General features: G+C 41.5%; 1 protein-coding gene across 3 annotated transcripts in view; it reads left to right on the top strand.

Moving 5' to 3' along the window:
* Positions 1 to 21,391, top strand: part of rnf130 (ring finger protein 130) — a 171,380-nt gene that overhangs the window by 137,705 nt on the left and 12,284 nt on the right. The window contains exons 6-8 of one of the 3 annotated variants that reach the window (XM_041193886.1): positions 1,200 to 1,404; positions 11,814 to 11,907; positions 15,430 to 15,489. In XM_041193886.1, coding sequence (XP_041049820.1) covers positions 1,200 to 1,404; positions 11,814 to 11,907; positions 15,430 to 15,457 — 327 coding nt within the window. In that variant the 3' untranslated portion in view covers positions 15,458 to 15,489. The remainder of the gene's footprint in view (positions 1 to 1,199; positions 1,405 to 11,813; positions 11,908 to 15,429; positions 15,490 to 21,391) is intronic. The other 2 variants (XM_041193887.1, XM_041193888.1) reach the window with 2 other exon arrangements.

Below are 21,391 nucleotides of genomic sequence, written 5' to 3'. Positions count from 1 at the left end.
CAGTTATTTTAATAAGGAATTTGGTCATGTAGGTAAAGATAATTAGTTTACATTTATTTGGAACATCCCAGTTATGCCATGCTTTCATGGAGGTGGATTGGGATTAGATAGATTCCTTTGTTTAATTTATCTGTATGTGCTGTTTGCTCACAGTAAAAAACAGAGGCAGGTACCTCTGGCCATGTGTGGTTTGCAGCTCACTTAGTTGAGAGAGCAAAAGAAATAAATGTTAACCCAGCCTGCGCCTTAAGCAGAGAAAATACTCACTTTTTCATTCACAGTGCAGAAAGTGAGTGGGAGCTCGCGCTCAGTTTGGAGATCACGTTCATGGGTGAAAAAGAGGCTAGAAGATATGCCTAGCTTGGTGCTAGAGGAAGAAATCTACATTAACACTCCTTATGAAAACAAGCAGTTCAGCTTGGAATCAGGCAGAGAGAGAAATCTGCCAGGAGCTGTATAGCAGCTGGGGGCGGGGGGCGAGGAGAATAGAGCTATTAGAAGTTGGGGTGTTTATATTTTTCTGATTAAGTCACTATGCAGGAATTGCAAGTAAAGCTCAGGCTTGAGCTGTAAAGTCCTAGACCTTACAAGGCAGATGTGGAAAAGTTTGGAGTTGGTCCCACGAAAGTGGATAAGCTTCAAGAACCTGATAATTAGCCAAAGACTTTCTGGGAAATTCAGAATGGAAAAAAGAAGTTTCAGTCAAGGATTTTAGTCCAAAATATATGTGGTTTTGTTTTATGGTGCTTTTTGAAGTAAAGTATAAGTAATTATCTAGGACAATGCTTATTTGGTGGTACAAACTTTGTTTATTTTTTATATACATTGAAGTTGGTTTTTGTTTAAAAATGTGTAATGTTGTGGGGTGATTTCTTCCAGTTAATCACTTGAATTTCAAAGTTCTGTTTAAACAGTAACAGTCTCTTTGGAGATTACACTTATCTTCTAATTTAGAGGAGATATTCGTAAGTTAATTGTTTTTCATTGCCTTGGAGACCAATCTGGGTCTTTCCTTTCAACTATGAGTGTGTTGTTACTGGAAATTTCAGTCATCAGTACAGTTCAAACCAGTACTGGTTAATGATTAGGAGGTTTGAACTGAGATGATGTCAGTACCTCAGATTAAAATATTTTAAAGCATTTTGTTTAATGATGTGCTTTTGAGTATTTAAATAAAACAGTTAATTTGTCCCTTGCAGCCAGAAATGCACTGCACAGAGAATTCAACCCTTGATATGGAGAGATCGGTCAGAGGATCACCAGCCAATCAGAGATCCATGCCTATTGATGTGACTAACGACGGTTCCATCAGTCTCGAACCACTCCGCTTTCTAGGGAGCTCACAGTTGGGTCAGGAAGAAGAATCTGTACCACGGTCCAGGGAAATGAATGTCACCGTAACCAGTAAGATTTTCAGTAGTCAGTAACATTAGAACGAGAAATGCCTGCTTAAAGGAGGCAAAGTATAAAGTAGTACTGCTTTCTTCCTCTTACAAAAGGAGCAGGCCATTCCTTATAGTTGCCACCAACAAAATTATTAGTTTTGTTTGAAAAGAAGGATGCATGCAGGAGTTTATGGGAATAATATCCATCAAGTGATAGAATGAATCATTCCACTCCTAATACATGGAACATTTAGTTTTCACCAGTGACATGAATTTTGTTTGACTCTGATTTTTGAAAGAAATGTTTTTGACATCTATTGTTTTAGATTAACATGCCATCATACCTAATGAAAAAGGAGGCTTACCCAACCATTCGTTGATCTTTGTTGTGAGACCATGTGCACACTCGGTGTGCGTCCCGACGTCATTGCGCACTCGCGCGATATTTTGTTCAGCGGGCGCGCGCCAGAGTCAGCTGCTCGGCCGCCGATGATTGAAAGGCTTGTTAAGGCCATTAACAAGCTAATTAAATTCGTTTGCGCTGCCCATCCAACCTTACAGTTGGTGGGCAGGTGAAAAGGCCAAGCAGCCTTTACGTTTTTTAGGAAACCTCATCCCTGAACGGGATAAGGTTTCCTAAAGCAAATAAACATTAAATAAAAACTTTATTATGGAACTAAAAACATGCCACATCTCATGTGACAGAGTCACATGAGGGGATGTGTTTATTAAATTTTAACTGTCTTTATTAATTTTTTTAAAAACTCTTCAATCTCTCTGAGGCCGCTCCGTGCCTCAGGGAGATTGAAGCACTCTTAACAGTGCGCTGGGTATGGCTATCCCTCCTCCCCCTGCCCGCACAGGCAGCGCTCAGCGCTGCCGCTCGTGATCCACACAGGGCAGGCCTTAATTGGCCTGCCCGTGTGAAATCACAGTGTGGAACCAATCGCGGGCGGCAGTCGACTGCCCAACTGCCCCCGCCAAGGGCAAAATCCTGCCCCATATGATTAGAAGTTGCTGCTTTAAAATGTTGGGTTGTTTTTAAGTTTGCTGCCACCATGTGGCAGAAAATCCCTTCCTGCATTGTAAATTAAAGCAGCTCTACCCTAAGCAGTCAGGATTTTGTCATGTTCCACAACAAGTTGCATCTACTTTGACATTGTTTTATTCCCCCCTTCTTCCTCTCACCCAAAAAAACTTTGTTCAATTTAATGAGAGTTTGAAGAAAAGTTGAGGTGCATTTTAAACAAAAAAAACCTTTATCTGTTTGAAGAACTTTATAAAATTCGCAAAAAGTTAGAATAATGTGCAACTGTTAACATTCGCAATGTCTATTTTTAATTTTCTTCGCATTTTTGTAGTTTTTGTACCAGAATTGTTTCCACCACTTTTTGTGATACTCCTAACATGAATGAGTTAATGGGTAGAATTATGGCTTGCATGCAACAGCTGTTTACCTTGAAGTATTCATCTTCAATCAGACTGAAATGTATTGATTTAATAATTGTATTATGTCAATCATTTAAACAATCTGTTAAACTGTTGACATCTAATGAGCTTTCAATGCTACACTGCTGATTCAGTGACCTGCCCACCGCTCTAACACACTATCAGTTTTCTGTAATACCTTCATTGCCTTATTGATCAAATCGCAAAGCTGCTAATTATGCAGGTTCAGAATGTGGGAAAGAATAGTAAACTATGTGGGACTTCCTGAGCGCTTAAATAAATGAATGGCTGGCTCTTCTAAGTTACAAGTACTTTCTCTATAAATTGCCTAATATTAATGCTTGTGTTACTTCATATAGTAATATATAAGCAGAGGACACAGATTTAAGGTAATTGGTAATAATACCTAAGGTGAGATGAGAATTTTTTGTATGTTGTGACTTGTAATGATCTGGAATGCACTTACTGAAAGGGTGGCGGAAGCAAGATTCAATAGTAACTTTCAGAAGGGAATTAAATAAACACTTAAAAAGGAAAAAAAAAATCGTACCACGTGAAAAGTGCAGAGGGAGTGAGACTAATTGGATAGCTTTCAAAGAGCTAGCGCAGGCATGCTGGACAGAATGGCTTCCACCTGTATTTAATGGTATATAACCCTTTTGCAAAGATGCATAATGCTTTAAATGTTTAGGTTATACAAAGGAGGTTTTTATGATATGGTTTTAACAAAGGGTAACTTGTAATTTCTGCCTTGAATTACCCCGTTCAGCCTTAATAGTTGTATGCAGTATGCCTCATTCAAAGTTTTATTTTTTAAAAGTAGCTTTATTGTCGACCAGCTCTTTCCAATGCTCTGCTTTAATGTTTGCAGTCAAGTAGCCTTCTTTGTTTTTGTTTCTTCCTGATAATTAATTGCTAGATAGACAAAAAAAAGTTTTGATAGAAGAAAGGGATTGACCTCTGAGACAAGGGAAAAGATTTTGTTTTTTAGGTCAGGACCTGATGTTGGGATCAAATGTGGGTTCTGACTCTGCATCGTGTCAGGAACAGTAACTGAATGTTGACTTTTGCTGGATTAGCCAATTAGTGGCCAGAGAACAGGCTCTCTGTCCAGTTAAGGGTGGCAGGCAGGCTCTTGAAACTGAAGAGCCTTTCAGAACTGAAGGAGCTGCAAGTTGCCATTTCAGGTGAGAGAGGGTGCCTCCATTTTGAGGTGCCCTCTCAGCACTTTTAAGATATTTCAAATGAAAAAGGGCGTCACTTTCCAGTCCACCATTGTGCAGGAAAACCCCTCATGGCCAGGTAGTTAAGGCTGCTGCAAGGGGGGCCTCAAAGTGATCCTGAGGCGCTGGATGTCCCTGGTCTGCTGCCAGGAAGCCACTTCCAGGCATCTGCTGTGCCCCTAACCCACGAGGGACTCCCATAAGCTGACTGGAGGGCCTTAACTGGCCATTTAATTGACTTAACAGACAAGTACCTGTTCCTCGCCGATCTAGCCTCCAGGAAAATGGCCAAAAGTAAGATTCAATAGGAAATTTCAAAAGGGAATAGGTTAAATACTTGAGAAGGTAGAAATTTACAGGACTACAAGTGAGTGGGACTAATTGAATAACTTATTAAAAAAAAATAAAATAATGGTCCAAATTGTCTCCCTCTGTGTTGTATGATTCTATGATGAGAAGAAAGCTTTCCCCAAGTGAAAGTGAACCAGCAATACGACAGTTGGGAAATTCTGCGCCTGCCTGCCTCCATTACTGCTCCTTTTTGCTGCGCCAGATTTTTCACATCTCCATATCGGTGTATTAAACACAACTTTTGGTGTTTTTTTTTACATAGCCCGATAGAAAATGTGCAGCTCATCTCTTGGTGATTGTGCTTGGTACTAAAGCATAGCAAGTTGACAGTGGTCAGAAGTACATTTGTCACCTTTTACCAAGTCCAACTTTGAGAAGGTTTTTTTTTGCTGATAAATTTAACAAAAACAGCCTCAAAAATATCAGACACAATAGGAAAATAACTGACTTTTATTTCCAAAAGTAGACTTGTAGTCTACATCTTAGAACTTTCTGGATATCCCTCATAAAATTGGACTCCAAAAACCAAGAGGTGGCAACCCTTCTTGTTGGATTTGCACCTTTAACATAAGGTTGGTGAATCCACTCTATATAGGAATAAATCTATAATGATTTACTTGGTATGTTTCCAAATCTAAAGTCACATATCTGTTTTAAGGAAGTAATAAGTTCACTACCTTTTATTTTAGTTACAGTTCCACTGCCAAACTTATGATTTAAAGATGGATGTGTGAGTGGACTGCTATGTTGTGGTTAGAGTTGACCACTGGAAACTAAAAGAGTGGATTGCTATCAAACCACTTATACTGATAATATCTTCCACACTGGCCAGAAAAGCAAGTTGTGGTTCTACCCTCATCAATATATTTATCATGACTGAAGAGGGAGGGCAGAGGTGAGTACTGTATCCTGGTGTCAAAGTATCACCATAAATCTCCACATTCTTTTAGTGATTTACATGCTTTAAGGCATGTTGTAAAATGAATTGAGAGACTGCTGAGTCAAGTATAAGTTGTCTTCTGTTGAGCTTCACTTTTGTTCTAAATCATTTGAACTGCACAAAAAGATAACTGAATATAGACAGAAGGCAGGAAACAGAAGTGTCAAGAGTTGTGTGAAAATCACATCTATGCACTACCAGAGAATATAATTGATACCATTTTTATTAAGATTAGGAAGTTATTCAACAACATTTTGAACACTTGTTTCTAGATTCATCGTTCAAAGCACAACTCCATGAGTAGAATTTTCCCTCCGTTGTTTGGGGGGGGGTGGGGGAGTTGTGCGGGGGCGGGCGCAGATTTGATCAGCACCCCCGATTGGGTCCACGCTGCCATTTTATGTGGGCTGCCAATTAAAGCCCGCCCGACGTGATGCGTGCCCAGAAGCACTGTGCGCTCCCTGGGGAGGGGGGGGGGTTCCCTGAATCGGGAGTGCGCTCTTTCGCTCATGCGCGGCACAGTGGTGCCTCAGGGAGATTAGTTTGAAGTTTCTAAAGTTTAATAAAGGAGAAAAAATGAAACTGTCACATGAGCTGGGACATGTGTATTAATTTTATTAAAAATTTTTCCAAGATTTCAAAAACATTCATGAATCCTCATCCCACCTGTGGATGAGGTTCCATGAAAAATGCAAAGGCCGCCTAGCTCTTCACCTGCCCGCCTTAAGGTTGGACGGGCAGCTTTCTCAATAGGGTTAATTAACAGGCCATTGACAGTTCAGCTGTGTGCCTGCCTAACTGAGAATCTAAATGACGTGCGGTGACATCGGGATGAACGCCCAATGTCACCCCGCATTATTTTACACTTTGGTGAGTGGGCCCGGTCCCCACTTGCCGAGCCAAAAATTCTCCCCTATATCTTTCTAAAATTGTGCCGGTCGATGAAGAACTACCCAGCCAAATCCCATCTTCCTGCACTAGATCCATAGTTCTGCAGGTCAAGACTTTTGAGTAGATATTTTAGAATGTGTTGAGAGTTTCTCCCTCTACCACCCTTTGAGGCATAGTGTTCCAGGTTCCTACTACCCTCTGGGTGAAAAAATGTTTCCTCATTCCCCTCTAATGCTTCTACCAATTTCTTCAAATCTATGCCCCTGATTTTTGAAGCATTTGCTAGGGTAAATAGGTCATCCCTATTTACTCCAGCTAGGCCCCTCATAATTTTATACACTTCAATTAGGTCATCCCACAGCCTCCTCTGTTTCAAGGAAAACAACCCCGGCCTATCCAATCTGTCCTCATAGCTAAAATTTTCCAGTCTTGATAACACCCTTGTAAATCTCTGCATCCTCTCCAGTGCAATCAGATCTTTCCCATAATGTAGTGACCGGAACTATATGCAGTACTCAAGCTGTGGTCTAACCAGTTCTATCATAACTTCCCTGCTCTTATGTTTTATGCTGCGGTTATGTGCCTTCTTAACCACCTTATTGACATGTCCTATCCTGCAACTTCTTAAGAATCTGTGTACATGCACTCCAAAGTCCCCCTGTTCCCTCACATTACTCAGTATCTTCCAATTTATTGTGTATTCCCTTTCCTTGTTACACCTCCCAAAATGCATTACCTCACACTTCTCCAAGTTGAATTCCATTTTCCACTTTTCTGCTCAACTGACCAGACCATCTATATCTTCCTGCAGTCTAAAGCTTTCCCCCTCATTATCAACCACATGGCCACTTTTTGTATCATCTGCAAACTTCTTTATCTTGCCTTCTATATTAGAGTTCTAATCATTAATATCAACTACAAAAAGCAAGGGACCGAGTGCTGAGCCATATAGAACCCCAAGGGTAATAGCCTTTCCAGGCACATAAACAACCCTTTGCTTCTTGGAGCAAAGCCAGTTGTAGATCTGAAGGGCTTTTACTTTTTGACCAGCCTGCCATGTAGGACCTTGTCAAAAGCCTTGCTAAAATTCATATAGACCACATCTACTGCACTACCCTCATCAATCCCACTTGTTACCTCCCCAAAATTTTAATCAGACATACCTTTCCTTCACAAATCTTTGCTGACTTTCCTTGATTAATTTATGCCCCCTGGTTTTTGACCCTTCTGCCCAGGTAAATAGGTCACCCCTATTTACTCTATCTAGGCCCCTCATAATGCCTTTCTAAATGAAGGTTGTGCTGTCCCTCAGAATTGATTCCAACAACTTGCCCACAGCCAAGTTTAACCTAATTGGTATATAATTACTCAGATTATCCCTGCCTGTTTTTGAACAATGGTATAATGTTGGCATCCTTCAATTCTCTAGCATGACTCCTGTAGCCAGGGAAGATTAAAATATGATAGTCAGAAACTCCACAATTTTCTCCCTTGATTCTTTCAACAGCTTGGGATACTTCATCTGACAATTTATCTGTTTTGTAAGTCATCAAACCCTTTAATTTTTTTTTAAAGTGTTTATCCCATCCAATATTTCACCCTCTTCCTCCTTAACTGTGACAGCATCATTAGCTTCCCTTTTTGTGAAGACAGCTGTGTTTGTTATGTGAAGTAGGAGTGATCCACTGGAGCAATGTGGAACAAAGGTCGTGAGTGGCAGCAGCTTGAGCAATAGGTGGCGTCACTGTGGCACACACGTGAGGTTAAGAATTTTGTGGATAACACATTCGTTTATAGATGTGCTCACCCCACAGTTGAAGGGTATGCAGGCAGATTGGGAATGGGTGACCGCCAGGCAGTCAAAAAGGATCAGGCAGGGAGTGCTTCTCACTCTCCAACCAGTAGTCCATTCTGAATACAGGTGAGAGTGATGATTCTTCTAGTGTGTGTAGCCAGAGTCTAGTCTACAGCACCACGGCTGCCTCAGCTGTACAGAGGCAATAGTGATGGGGGATTCAATAGTTAAGGGAACTGATGGGCATTTCTGTGGCAGCAGCTGTGAATCCAAGATGGCATATTGCATCCCTGGTGCCAGGATCAAGGATGTCACTGAGCAGGGTGTTGGGGGGTGAGAGGCCAGCATGGACGTTTGGCACCTCCCTCCTTTGCTATGGCAAAATTTCTGCAATGGCGGGAGAAGACCTTTAAGTGGTCAAAGGCAGTGGGGAGGCAGTGGCGTAGTGGTATTGTCACTGATTAACATTCCAGAGACCCAGGATAATGCTCTGGGGACCCGGCTTCAAATCCCACCATGGCAGGTGATGAAACCTGAATTCTGATGTGACCATGAAACCATTGCCGATTGTCATCAAAACCCCACTGTCTTTTAGGGGAAGGAAATATGCTGTCCTTACCTGGTCTATATGTGACTCCAGACCCACAGCAATGTAGTTGACTCTTAAATGACCTCTGAACAAGGGCAATTAAGGATAGGAAATAAATCTGGCCTAGCCAGCGATGCCCACATCCCATGAATGAATAAAAAAAATCACAGCAAGGGGATGGAGCGGGCAGGTGGTGGCCATGCCCCTCCCCCTGCCTGGAATAGACAGAGTAGCCTTGTTTTAATGTCTTATCCAAAGGATAGGACCTCTGACCAATGCAGTACTGGAGGATTAGTGTATAAAGTGTCCATCTGAATTATATACTCAGCTCCTGATATGGGACTTATATCCACAATCTTCTGCCTTGCAGGCTAAAATTGGTACCAACTGAGCAAGCTGACACTTAACTGATATCAAGTTATAGCTATCTGCTGAGATTTAGTATGTTATGGTTGCATTTCTGTACATGATTGCTGTATAATCCCCATATGTTTGAGGCAACAAAGTAAGTTATGGTTAGGCAAGTGCATTTTGGTTTTGATTGAAAAGTGAATGGATTTTCAGAATGAGTCCCCAAAACTGTAATTATAACTGACTTTCATTACTGATTCAGTGTGTTCTCATTCATTCGCTAACATCAATATTTGGGGAGGAAAAGGGGCAGAATACTTGAGGTTCAATCCACTATTTTGTATATCCTTGCCACAACTCCCAAAACATCCTAGTGAGAAATCACTTTGACCTCCTGAGACGAGATATTCTCATTTCTGAATTTTGTGAAAATACGAACTGGGTGGAGGCTGGCCATGTCAGGTGAAAAAGTCAGGACTGCCTGGAACCCTGTGCAGTGCCGAACTGTTGGGTTGAGGTTGTATGTTGGGAACAGTATTGGGAATGAGGGAAAAGTGCTGTTTCCTATTTATCTCAATGGTGTAGTGAAGTCTGTTTTTAATTGGGCTTGCTGCTCACAAGGTGCATCTGCGTAAAATTTGTATCACTTGTATATTAAAAGTACGAACCAAAATTGCAGAATGCTGATGGTCTATCAAGTCTTGCACTGTTTTCACATTCTGACTGTCCTTTATGTATTCACCTTTAATCTTTGTGTGTGAGTGACAAGTGTTCTGAGTGTGTTTCCTCCAGCAACGTGGGCTTGGGATTTGCTTCCACGAGCTCTTGTAACCTTCCTGTATTTTGCTTAAGTGGTGACTCTTCACTCTTGACCTGGAAGGTGAGTGTCAGCTGGCTACTTGATGATGTGGAATCACAGCTTGTCTGATTCTGATCTCATCTGTTGCATGTAACTGTGTATATACATGCGGCAGTTTTAACTGGAGGTCATTTATGATTAGGAACAAGAACCTGTTTCCTATCTCCTGTGCATTTGTGGACACTGAATTGAATTGCATTGGCAATAAGAAAGTCCTGGCTGTGACCATTTAATTTTAGGATAGACTGAGAACAGAGACATTGCAACTGGTTCATCTACTTGCAGATTCATGATGAAATCTAACCGAATTTTTTTTTCCTAAAGAAATCAAATTCGGATCTGTTGAAGAATTTTTTCATAACTTCAGTAACATTGCCCAAATCTGCCCCTGCCTCAGTTCGTCTGCTACTAGAAACCCTCAGCCATGCTTTTTTTGCCTCTAAACTTGACTATTCCAACACTCCCCTGGAAGGCCTCCCACATTCTACCCTCTGCAAACTTGAGATCATCCAAAACCTTGCTACCTATGTCCTTACTTGCAGCAAGCCAGCTCACCCATGCCCCTTGTGTGTTGGCTGCCAGTCAAAGAACAACAAAATTTTACAATTCTCATTAATGCAGAAGCAAAGTACTGTGGATTTTGGAAATGGGAGATGGTGGTATTGTCACTGGACTAGTAATCCAGAGGCTCTGCAGATATAGGTTCAGATCCCACCATGGCAGCTGGTAAAATTTAAATTCAGTTAATAAACATCTGGGATATAAACCTAGTCTCAGTAATGGTGACCATGAAACTATCATTGATTGTTGTAAAAATCCATCTGGTTCATTAATGTCCTTTAAGGAAGGAAATCTGTGTCCTTACCTGGTCTGGTCTACTTGTGACTCCAGATCCACAGCAATGTAGTTGACTCTTAACAGTCCTCTGAAATGGCCCAGCAGGACACTCAGTTCAAGGGCAATTAGGGACAGGCAAAAAATGCTGGCCTTGCCAGCGACGCCCACATCCCATGAAAGGTTAAATATTTTTTAAAACCTGAAATTAAAACAAAAATGCTGGAAATGCTCAGCAGTCAGGCAGCATTCGTAAAAAGAAACAGAGTTAATGTTTCAGGTTGAGGTGATCTTTCATCAGAACAGCTCATTTTGATCTGAAACGTCAACTCTGTTTCTTTCCACAGGTACAGCCTGATCTGCTGTGCATTTCCAGCATTGTTAGCTTTTATTTAAAACTGTCATCCTTGCTTTCAAATCCCTCCATAGCTTTGCACTTCCCTATCTCCTCCAGCCCACAACCCTCCAAGATACCTGTGCTCCACTAATCCTGGCTTCGAGGATCACTGATTTTAATTACTCCACCGATGGCCATCGTGCCTTCAGCTGCCTTGGACCCAATCTCTAAAATTCTCTCCTTAAATTTCATCTGCCTCTCTTCTTCTCTTTCCTCCTTTAAAATGCTTCTTAAAACCTACCATTTTGACCAAGCTTTTGGCCTTCTGCCTTAATATCGCCTTATTTGAATCATTGTCAAAATTTGCCTTATTGCGTGCCAGTGAAGTGCCTTTGGACGTTAACACACTGTACGAATAAGTTATTATTGTAACTGAATGACAGCTGGATAATGTAATTCAGAAGAGTTAACTAGCTAGCTACGCCCTTTTTCCTGAAAAACCTGTTGCATTTTGCAAATGTACAAACTCGGGAATAATTTCAAATGGTAACATTTACAATTGTTCACCATTAAATGTTGTTGAGAGGATGTACCATAGGACCAATATTTCTAAATGATGTGCTTTTTTTTGATGCCTGTCAATCTTGCTTGCCATTTCCTCACACTGCACTATCATTGATTCTGCTTTACTGTCTGATCCATATTTTCCTAGACATGCTCACTTGTGCTGCCACCACTGCTGCTGTATAGGGGAATCACGTCATTTTTCACATACTTCCCAGAGTGATTTACCTTTCCTTTGTTAACAGAAGAATGGCTTATTATCGCAAGTTTTGGTGTGCTTAGTGCTCTCACTCTCTTCTACATGATAATCAAAGCAACCACAGGCACAGCAGCAGATGAGTAAGTATTCAGTCAGTTCCCTTTTTTATTTCATAAACCATGCTGTTTTCCTGGTGACGTTTCAAATTATATTGATTTGTAGTTTGTCTGTGTCCAGGTGTCCTGCATGTGCTCTGTGAGTGTTACAAGACAGGATTTTCATCGCTTAACTAGTTGGCTACTTAACTTAAACCATGTTGACTTATTAATGTACCAGGCAAAGCCTGTTCAAGTCCTACCTAGTAAAAATCAATCAATCAATTGAGGACCAAGTCCCATTTTAATTATTCAGTGATGACCACGACCATTATTAATCGTAGTCATTTGTTCTGAATTTCACAAGGTGATGATGTGATTTATTACAGGACATTTGTACCATGTGGTGATGGGACCAACTTGTTTCTGCTGGATCCAATAAGAACTGATTCAGCAGTCAAACCAAACTGCTCTTGGATTAGTGGCTTTTCATGCAGAGTTTACACATTTAATCCAGTCAGATTTCTTTTTAAATGTAAACTTGTATTTACATTAATCCATTAACTGCTTACAAACCTGGCTTCACAATAGGTTTACAATCTGATTTATTTGTGCTATATGAAACATTGGATTGAAGGAATTCAGTCATGCAGGGATGGATAGCAGGCTGGTAGATTAATGGCTACAGACAAGGAATGTAGGAAAATAAGTGGATTATGGCATTCCCTTGATTACATTGTTCTGGTTTGAAACTCAGCAAGGGCGATTAATTTCTATATCTGTGTTTAATCTTAGGCGGACTTTGATCGTCTCCAGAGTAAGGTGGCCAATAGATTTTCTGGTGCACACAGTGACTGCCATCATTAATAACTATTTATTATCTCATTGATTTGATACATTTAAGAAGAGTGAACTGATTAGTAGCTCTCCCCAAAGTTGTAGCATATTGGCAACAATAAATCTGTGTTCTGCTCATAAATGTGTACTGTGTATCAGAGGTGTAGGGGTTGGAAGGTGCTGCTGAAAAAGCCTTGGTGAGTTGTTGACGTGCATCCTGCAGATGGTACACACTGCTTATGTCGTGTGCCGATGGTGGAGGAACTGATGTTTAGGTGGTGGATGGGGTGCCAATCAAGCTAATTGGCAAACAGCTTACAAGCCACACAAGCGTTAGGCAATGACCATCTCAGACAAAAGAGAATCTAACCATCTCCTCTTGAGCATTACCATCGCTGAATCCTCCACCATCAATATCCTGGGGGGAGTTACAATTGATCTAAAACTTGAATGCACCAGCCACATAAGTACTGCAGCTACAAGGGCAGTAGGCTGGAAATTCTGCGGTTAGTAATTCACCTCGCAACCTCCCCAAAGCCTGTCCAACATCTGCAAGGCACAAGTCAGGAGTGTGATAGAACACTTTCCAGTTGCCTGGTTGAGTGCAGCTCCAACAATGCTCAAGAAGCTCAACAGCATTCAGAAAAAAGCAACTTGCTTGATTGGCACCTTATCCACCTTAAACATCACTTCCTCCACCATCGGCACACGTCATAAGCAGTGTGTACCATCTGCAGGATGCACGTCAGCAACTCACCAAGGCACTTTCCAACCCTGCGACCTCTGCCACCTAGAAGGACAAGGGTAGCAGATGCATGAAACCACCACCACCTGCAAGATCCCCTCCAAGTCACACACCATTCGGACTTGGAACTGTACCATGTAGCTTCACTGTCACTGGGTCAAAATCCTGGGACTCCCTTGTTAACAGCACTGTGTATGGACTGCAGCAGTTCAAGAAGGCAGCTCACCACAACCTTCTCAAGGGCAGTTAGGGATAGGAAATAAATTCTGACCTGTCAGCAACTCTCTCAACCCATGAATGAGTTTAAAAAGAAGAATAGGAACAGCACGAGACCATGCAGCCCCTCAAGCCTGTTATGCCATTTAGCAAGATCATGGCTGATCTGTATCTTAACTCCATCCACCTGCCTTCTCTCCATATTCCTAAATACTTCTTGTAATGTTATGACCATGGCCAGTGTCAATTGCTGCGCAAACCAAGTCCCAAGGGGAAACTTGGCTTACAGCCACAAGCTTTTTTTTGTATTCTGATGACAAGAAGAAGACATACTGATCTCAACAGTAAGAGGTCCAGTAACACTTCTGGGTTTTTAAAAATTGGAAGTAAAGGTTTATTAACAAAAAATAAAAGAAAACTTAAGCACACAAGATTACAGTTACACATTTAAGGTTAGTCTTACAAAACATTCCCCCAAGTAACCACTTTCCAGGCAACACTCCCTTATAGATGTTTAAATATGAAATCCAGTAATATTACACAAAGCAGACTGCTGTAGATGCAATAAAGGTGTACCACATGACCTTTACTCTCTTTCACTCTGTGGTAGAATCCACTTTAGAATAAAACTGCTTGCTGTGGCCCAAGACTTTTCTGGCTTGACTGGATGGGTGATTCAAACTGCATCCTCTTCCAGCACAGAACTCCAGCTATCTCAACAGCTCAAACAGCCCCAGCCATCTCCAGCTCAACAGTTATCCAGCCTAACAGCTAAAAAACAGCTATCCGCAGTCACTCTAATACACCATTTTTCCCTTTCATCTCAGCCCTGTTGTTCTTGCACTACTTTGAAATTCAAACCCTTCCAAATATAAGATCTTTCATTTTCTATCTTGCCTTTGCATTTGGGTTAATAAAATATTATATCCTCGATACTTGTTTACCTGTGAACTCCTGCAAGATGCAACATTTTCCTTGTTGCCTCTGACTCCCCTTCGACATTCAAACAACCTCGCAGCTTATCTAAAAATGCAAATGTTAGATCTAACCTATTTACTTGTACCTCAGCCTAACACCTCTATCCTTGTCATGTTTCCAAATCCCCAGACAACCTGACTCCTGTCAGACTTTTGCCCAGCTTAATTAAATCACACAGACACAGACTCCCAGCATTCTTTACAAAATAACACAATATTCTTTCAAATCCAGATTTTAAATTATTAATTGCGCTAGCTTCTACTGCTTTTTTGGGAGAGAGCCATTTGCGTGCAGCATTTCCTAACTTCTGTCTCAGGTGGCTGGCTCTGATTTTAAGATATGTCCTCTTGTCCTAGACTCTATCTACCCTATCAATTCTTTTCAAACCTCTAAAGACTTCAGTCAATGCTAGAATTGTTAAAATGGGGAGTAGGAACACAAATAATCCATTTTAGGGAGGCAGGGAGAAGCAGCTAGCTTCCACATCTGAAAATCAGTATAACTAGCAAGCAAATCTGAGGCACATTAGTACCTATAGGTCAAGGATCAGTTTATGACAAGTTTGAGGTCATTGACTTCCAAGAAATGAATTGCTGCAGCTGAATTAGGGCATACATTTCAACCAATGAAGAATTATTGGAGACGGTAGACATGACCTGGAATTTCTGAGCATTATTTATTCTTACATGTTATGCTTATAAACAGCCGACAAGAGTCGGATTAATATTCTGAAGTGATTCAATGAAGTTAAGCATACACACATTAAATGAACAGTATGATTCCCATTTTAGATATGAAAATGAGACAGCACAGTGGTGAAAGATTGGAAATAAAGGAAGATAATTGTACAGGTAAGTAACATCAGGGCAAGTTCCACCATATCAATTTTAAAGGTCTTTGATTTTGGATGAAATCCTTTTTTTAGGATTCACTGTAAACCTCCATATCAACTATCTAGTATGGATTAGACCCATTGATAGGATGGTAACTGGGCTATTCATTTCACCCTATCCCAGCGTCACCTGGACAGCCTCCTGAAAGCTGATTCCAGTACAGAAAGTATTTTTCCACCTTAATTACATAGAAACATACATTGAAAATAGGAGCAAGAGTAGGCCATTCGGCCCTTTGAGCCTGCTCTGCCATTCAATATGATCATGGTTGATCATCGAACTCAATAGCCTGCTCCTGCTTTCTCCCCATATCCTTTGACTCCTTTCACCCCAAGGGCTATATCTAACTCCTTCTTGAAAACATGTAATGTTTTGACCTCCACTACTTTTCTGTGGTAGTGAATTCCACAGGCTCACCACTCTCTGGGTGAAGAAATTTCTCCTCATCTCAGTCCTAAATGGTCTACCCCATATCCTCAGACTGTGACCCGTGGTCCTGGACTCCCCCACCATCAGGAACATCCTTCCTGCATCTACCCTGTCTAGTCCTGTTAGAATTTTATAGGTTTCTATGAGATCCTCCCTCATTCTTCTGAACTCTGGAGAATACAATCCTAACCAACTCAATCTCTCCTTATATGTCAGTCCCACCATCCCAGGAATCAGCCTGGTAAACCTTTGCTGCACTCCCTCTATAGCAAGAACATCCTTCCTCAGATAAGGAGATCAAAACTGCACACAATATCCCAGGTGTGGTCTCACCAAGGCCCTGTATAATTTCAGGAAGACATCACTGCTCCTGTACTCGAATCCTCTTGCTGTGAAGGCCAACATACCATTTGCTGCCTTTACCGCCTGCTGCACCTGCATGCTTACCTTCAGTGAATGGTGTACAAGGACACCCAGGTCTCGTTGCACATTCCCCTCTCTCAATTTATAGCCATTCAGATAATAATCTGCCTTTCTGCTTTTGCTGCCAAAGTGGATAACCTCACATTTATCCACATCATACTGCATCTACCAGGGATTTGCCCACTCACTCAGCTTGTCCAAATCACACTGAAGCATCTCTGCATCCTCCTCACAGCTCACCCTCCCACCCAGCTTTGTGTCATCTGCAAATTTGGAGATATTACATTTAGTTCCCTCACCTAAATCATTAATATATATTGTGAATAGCTGGGGTCCTAGCACCGATCCCTGCGGTACCCCACTAGTCACTGCCTGCCATTCAGAAAAAGACCCGTTTATTCCTACTCTTTGTTTCCTGTCTGCCAACCAGTTTTCTATCCATCTCAATACACTATCCCCAGTCCCATGCGCTTTAATTTTACACGCTAATCTCTTATGTGGGACTTTGTCGAAAGCCTTCTGAAAGTCCAAATAAACCACATCCACTGGCTCCTCCTCATCAACTCTATTAGATACATCCTCGAAAAATTCCAGTAGATTTGTCGTGTGATTTCCTTTTCATAAATCCATGCTGACTCTGTCCGATTCTGCCATTGTTTTCCAAGTGCTCAGCTATTAAATCTTTTATAATGGACTCTAGAATTTTCCCCACTAACGGTGTCAGGCTGACTGGTCTATAATTCAGTTTTCTCTCTACCTCCCTTTTTAAACAGTGGGGTTACATTAGCTACCCTCCAATCTGTAGGAACTGCTCCAGAGTCTATAGAACCTCGGAGGATGAAAACCAATGCATCCACTATTTCTAGGGCCACTTCCTTAAGTACTCTGGGATGTAGATTATCAGGCCTTGGGGATTTATTGGCCTTCAATCCCATCAATTTCCTCAACACCATTTTCCTACTAATACTGATTTATTTCAGTTCCTCCCTCTCACTAAACCCTGTGTTCCCAACATTTCTGGTATGTTATATGTGAAGGAAATCGAACTCTGTTAACAAAAGGAGATCCTCCTTCTGTTATGGGGAATGTGCTAAAGTACTTCACCCTGACTGACTTGGCTTCACTCTGAGGTTTAGGTACCCTTTAAAGAAAGAGTTTCCAAGTGTAAGCAAATGATGGTTTGGAGGAAAAATATGTGTAAGTATCCACCTGTGGAAATAACTGTACATAAAGATATTGTGCTTTTAAATCAGGTGAAATAATAGATTTCACTGCTTGCTCGCACACTTAGCTCCATTTTCTTTCACCTGTCTAGAGTTTTAGAACCATCTGAAACCTAGCACACACAGGGTGGGATTTAATGGTCGTGGCAGTAGGCTTGCCCACCAGCTGGAGGGCCAGTGGCAACCCCATCTTGGCCATTCTGGGCCATGTCCCACCTCCGAGAACTGCCAGCCAATCTGAAGCGTCAAATCTTCAATACCAGCACCGTCAGCAGGCGCAAGGGCCGCTGTCAGTACTGTAGTAGAACCTTGGAATAGGATCATCGTAGGAGCCCTGGAGGAAAGGCAGGAGAAGCAGGATCACAGGGGCCAGTCAAAGAGCCCCCAGCAAGGCGGGGAAGTGGGGCGTTCAGTTGAAAGGGCAGGTAGGGTCTCACTATGGTGACCCTTGCCACTGGCAGGACTCTCCATATGGTGTAGGCTACCCAAGTAGAAGGGATTCCACCCCTAGCCACAGGCATGCTTGCCAGGGTTTACTTAGCTGTTTGTCCTCATGGCCTGATTCCTGCCTGCCACTGGTAGAATACCATTGGCGGTGGTATGGGGCTTTAAGAAGTCCTTGTGGCTACTTAAAGACCTCATTTGCCCCTGGACAGGAAAGCCATCCTTGACTCTTCCCCCCGACTTAATTGCGGTAATTGGGAAGGCAACAAGGTATTCCACCCCTTTATACACTGCCACTCCCACCCTTCCCAGCCTGCTCCTGTGGGAGCATTAAATTCCTCCCATTGCCCTTTTGCAGGTTTAGTACTGACAGTCTAGAATTTTTGGAAAGATTACCAGTCTGCAATTACTTACAAATGGATTTGAAAAAATATAACCTGAATAGCTTGACCACATTTTCATAAAATTGCTCCTTAGATTATCTGATTTAGATCTTTTGAATCTAAAAATAGGATCCCTCCCACTTGGTTAAACTGCTGCTGAGTAAAGGCCCAAAGCCTGAACGAGAATTTAGCTATAATTTAAATACCTGATCCACTTTTGTCCTCTTCTCCCTCCACCCAATTTCCAAGCTGTTAAAACTGGTGGGCAAGAATCAGCGGCTTTCATTATTATGTTCAATGTATGACTGTCCAATTTGAGGCATGCCTCACATTACCAACCAACACTGTAAATTCATCACCAGTGATCTGTGTAAAATTGCTCACAGATTGCATCTCTGTCACGAATTATACATTTTTCATGAGAATTGACAGATGGTATGATACAATAACATTTGCCTATACAATTCAACTATTCATCCTGCAGCATTTAATTTGGTACAAAGATAATAAAATTATTCTTAAATGTACATTTTTTTTCCAATTATACCTAGTCCAATTGTTGCAATAAATCATGATATGCCATGGGAAACTGAGCAGATTGACAGTATGTGTGAGCAGAACAATCTGGGAATAATTACTCCTGGGAGCTGATAGAAAACTGAACAATATGGTGGACATAACAAACAGAAGCAACTGAGCAGGATAGTAGGAATGGTGGGCAAGAGTTGAATGGTTTCTGCAAAGCAAACAAGATATTGACTTTTGGCTGATATTGGTAGCAACTATTGAGTGAGAGAGAAAGCAGGATATCAGTGTGTTTAGCTAAAAGGAGATTAGGCAGAAATGAACACTTGGGCCAAAATAGCAACTGGGAAAGACACCTGTTATGACACAGCAGTTTGTAAAGGCTGAGTTATTTAAAACCCCAGAGGGAAACTTTAAACAACTGTCATAACCAAATTTTCAATTGGTAGGTTATGAGTTGCAGCTCCAAATTCAGGATAAGACCAACAGTTCTCAAGAGGTTTTATATCAAGCTAAATTAAACATTTATTAATTTACAACAAATTAAACAAATATACATGGCTACAAATTACTCCTATCACAACTTTTAATAAATTGCCAAATTAATCTCCACGAGGCAACAATAACCAGTAGACTTAAACAGACACCAGGCAAAATATTTTCACCGTACAAATTCAAAATAGGTTCCTTTCAATTTGGTTCCTTTGCAGACAGTTATAGGCTTACAGGCTTAAATCTTACATGCCTCTGACCCGCACACACAAACTCCTTTCTGTTATACCCAGCCTTCTCCTTTGAATGTCAATTTTCATTGTATCAACAGACCCTTTGCACTCCACCTCTTTTAACAATAAAGCCCCTTTCATAGTACCAATTTTATTAGTAATATAAACATATTGCTCGGTGTCTCCTAGCTAGGTGCAAGATTTTACCCCCATTCTTTGAATGGTTTATTCAACAAAATGCAAATGCATTCTTTACCTCACTGTTTACATCTCAAAACTACTATACATCAAAGCACCCAGAGTAGCTGGCTTTAATCCACTTAACACACACACTCACAAACACAGACTAAACCTATATTTAAAAAAAAATAATTTCCAATAACATTATGTACATTAATATCTCTTCCTGATACACCTATACATAGAAACTAGGAGCAGGCCATTCAGCCCTTTGAGCCTGCTCCGGCATTCAATATGATCATGGCTGATCCTTATTTCACGCCATATTCCCACTTTCTCTCCATACTGCTTGATGCCCCTGATATCCAAAAACTTATCAAGTTCTTTCTTGAATGTACTCAGTGAACCAGCCTCCACAGCCTTCTGTGGTAGAGAATTCCACAGGTTGACCATCCTCCTGAGTGAAGAAATCTTTCCTCATCTCAGTCCTGAAAGGCCTGCCCCATATCCTGAGACTGTGGCCCCTGGTACTAGACTCCCCAACCAGGGGGAACATCCTCCCTGCATCCAGTCTGTCTAGTCCTGTTAGAATTTTATACATTTCAATCAGATCCCCTCTCATTCTTCTAAACTCTAGTAAATACAGGCCCAGTCGAACCAATCTCTCCTCATACGACAGTCCTGCCAACCCTGGTATCAGCCTCGTCAACCTTTGCTGCCCTCCCTCTATGGCAATTATATCCTTTCTTAGGTAGGTAGACCAAAACTGCATGCAATACTTCAGGTGTGGTCTCACCAAGGCCTTGTATAACTGCAGTAAGACACCCCTACTTCTGAACTCAAATCCTCTTGCAATGAAGGCCAACATGCCATTTGCCTTCCTAATTGCTTGCTGCACCTGCCTGTTTACTTTCATTGACTGGTGTACAAGGACACCCAGATCTCTTTGTACACCCACATTTCCCAATATATCACCATTTAAATAATACTCTGCCTTTCTGTTTTTCACACCGAAGCGTATAAGTGGTTGAGACCAAAACATTGTACGTTTTCAAGAAGGAGTTAGATATGGCTCATAGGGTGAAAGGGTTCAAAGGGTATGGGGAGAAAGCGGGAGCAGGCTATTGAGTTGGATGATCAGCCATGATCATAATGAATGGCAGAGCAGGCTCAAAGGGCCAAATGGCCTACTCCTGCTCCTAGTTTCTATGTTTCTTTAACTTCGCATTTATCCACATTATACTGCAAGTGCCATGTATTTGCCCACACACATAACTTGTCTGAATCTCCCTGAAGCCTCTTTGCATCCTCCTCACATCCCCGCCCAGTTTTGTGTCATCAGCAAATTTGGAAATATTGCATTTGGTTTCCTCATCCGAATCATTTATATATATATCATGAATAGCTGGGGCCCAAGCACTGATCCCTGCGCTACACCACTAGTCACCGCCTGCCATCCGGAAAAAGGCTAACTGGTCTGTAATTCTCTGTTTTTTTCTCGTCCTCCTTTTTAAATAGTGGGGTTACA

The sequence above is a fragment of the Carcharodon carcharias genome, chromosome 8 (genome assembly GCF_017639515.1).
Source record: "Carcharodon carcharias isolate sCarCar2 chromosome 8, sCarCar2.pri, whole genome shotgun sequence".
Lineage (NCBI taxonomy): Eukaryota > Metazoa > Chordata > Chondrichthyes > Lamniformes > Lamnidae > Carcharodon > Carcharodon carcharias.
This window is presented reverse-complemented; position numbering and strand designations above follow the sequence as displayed.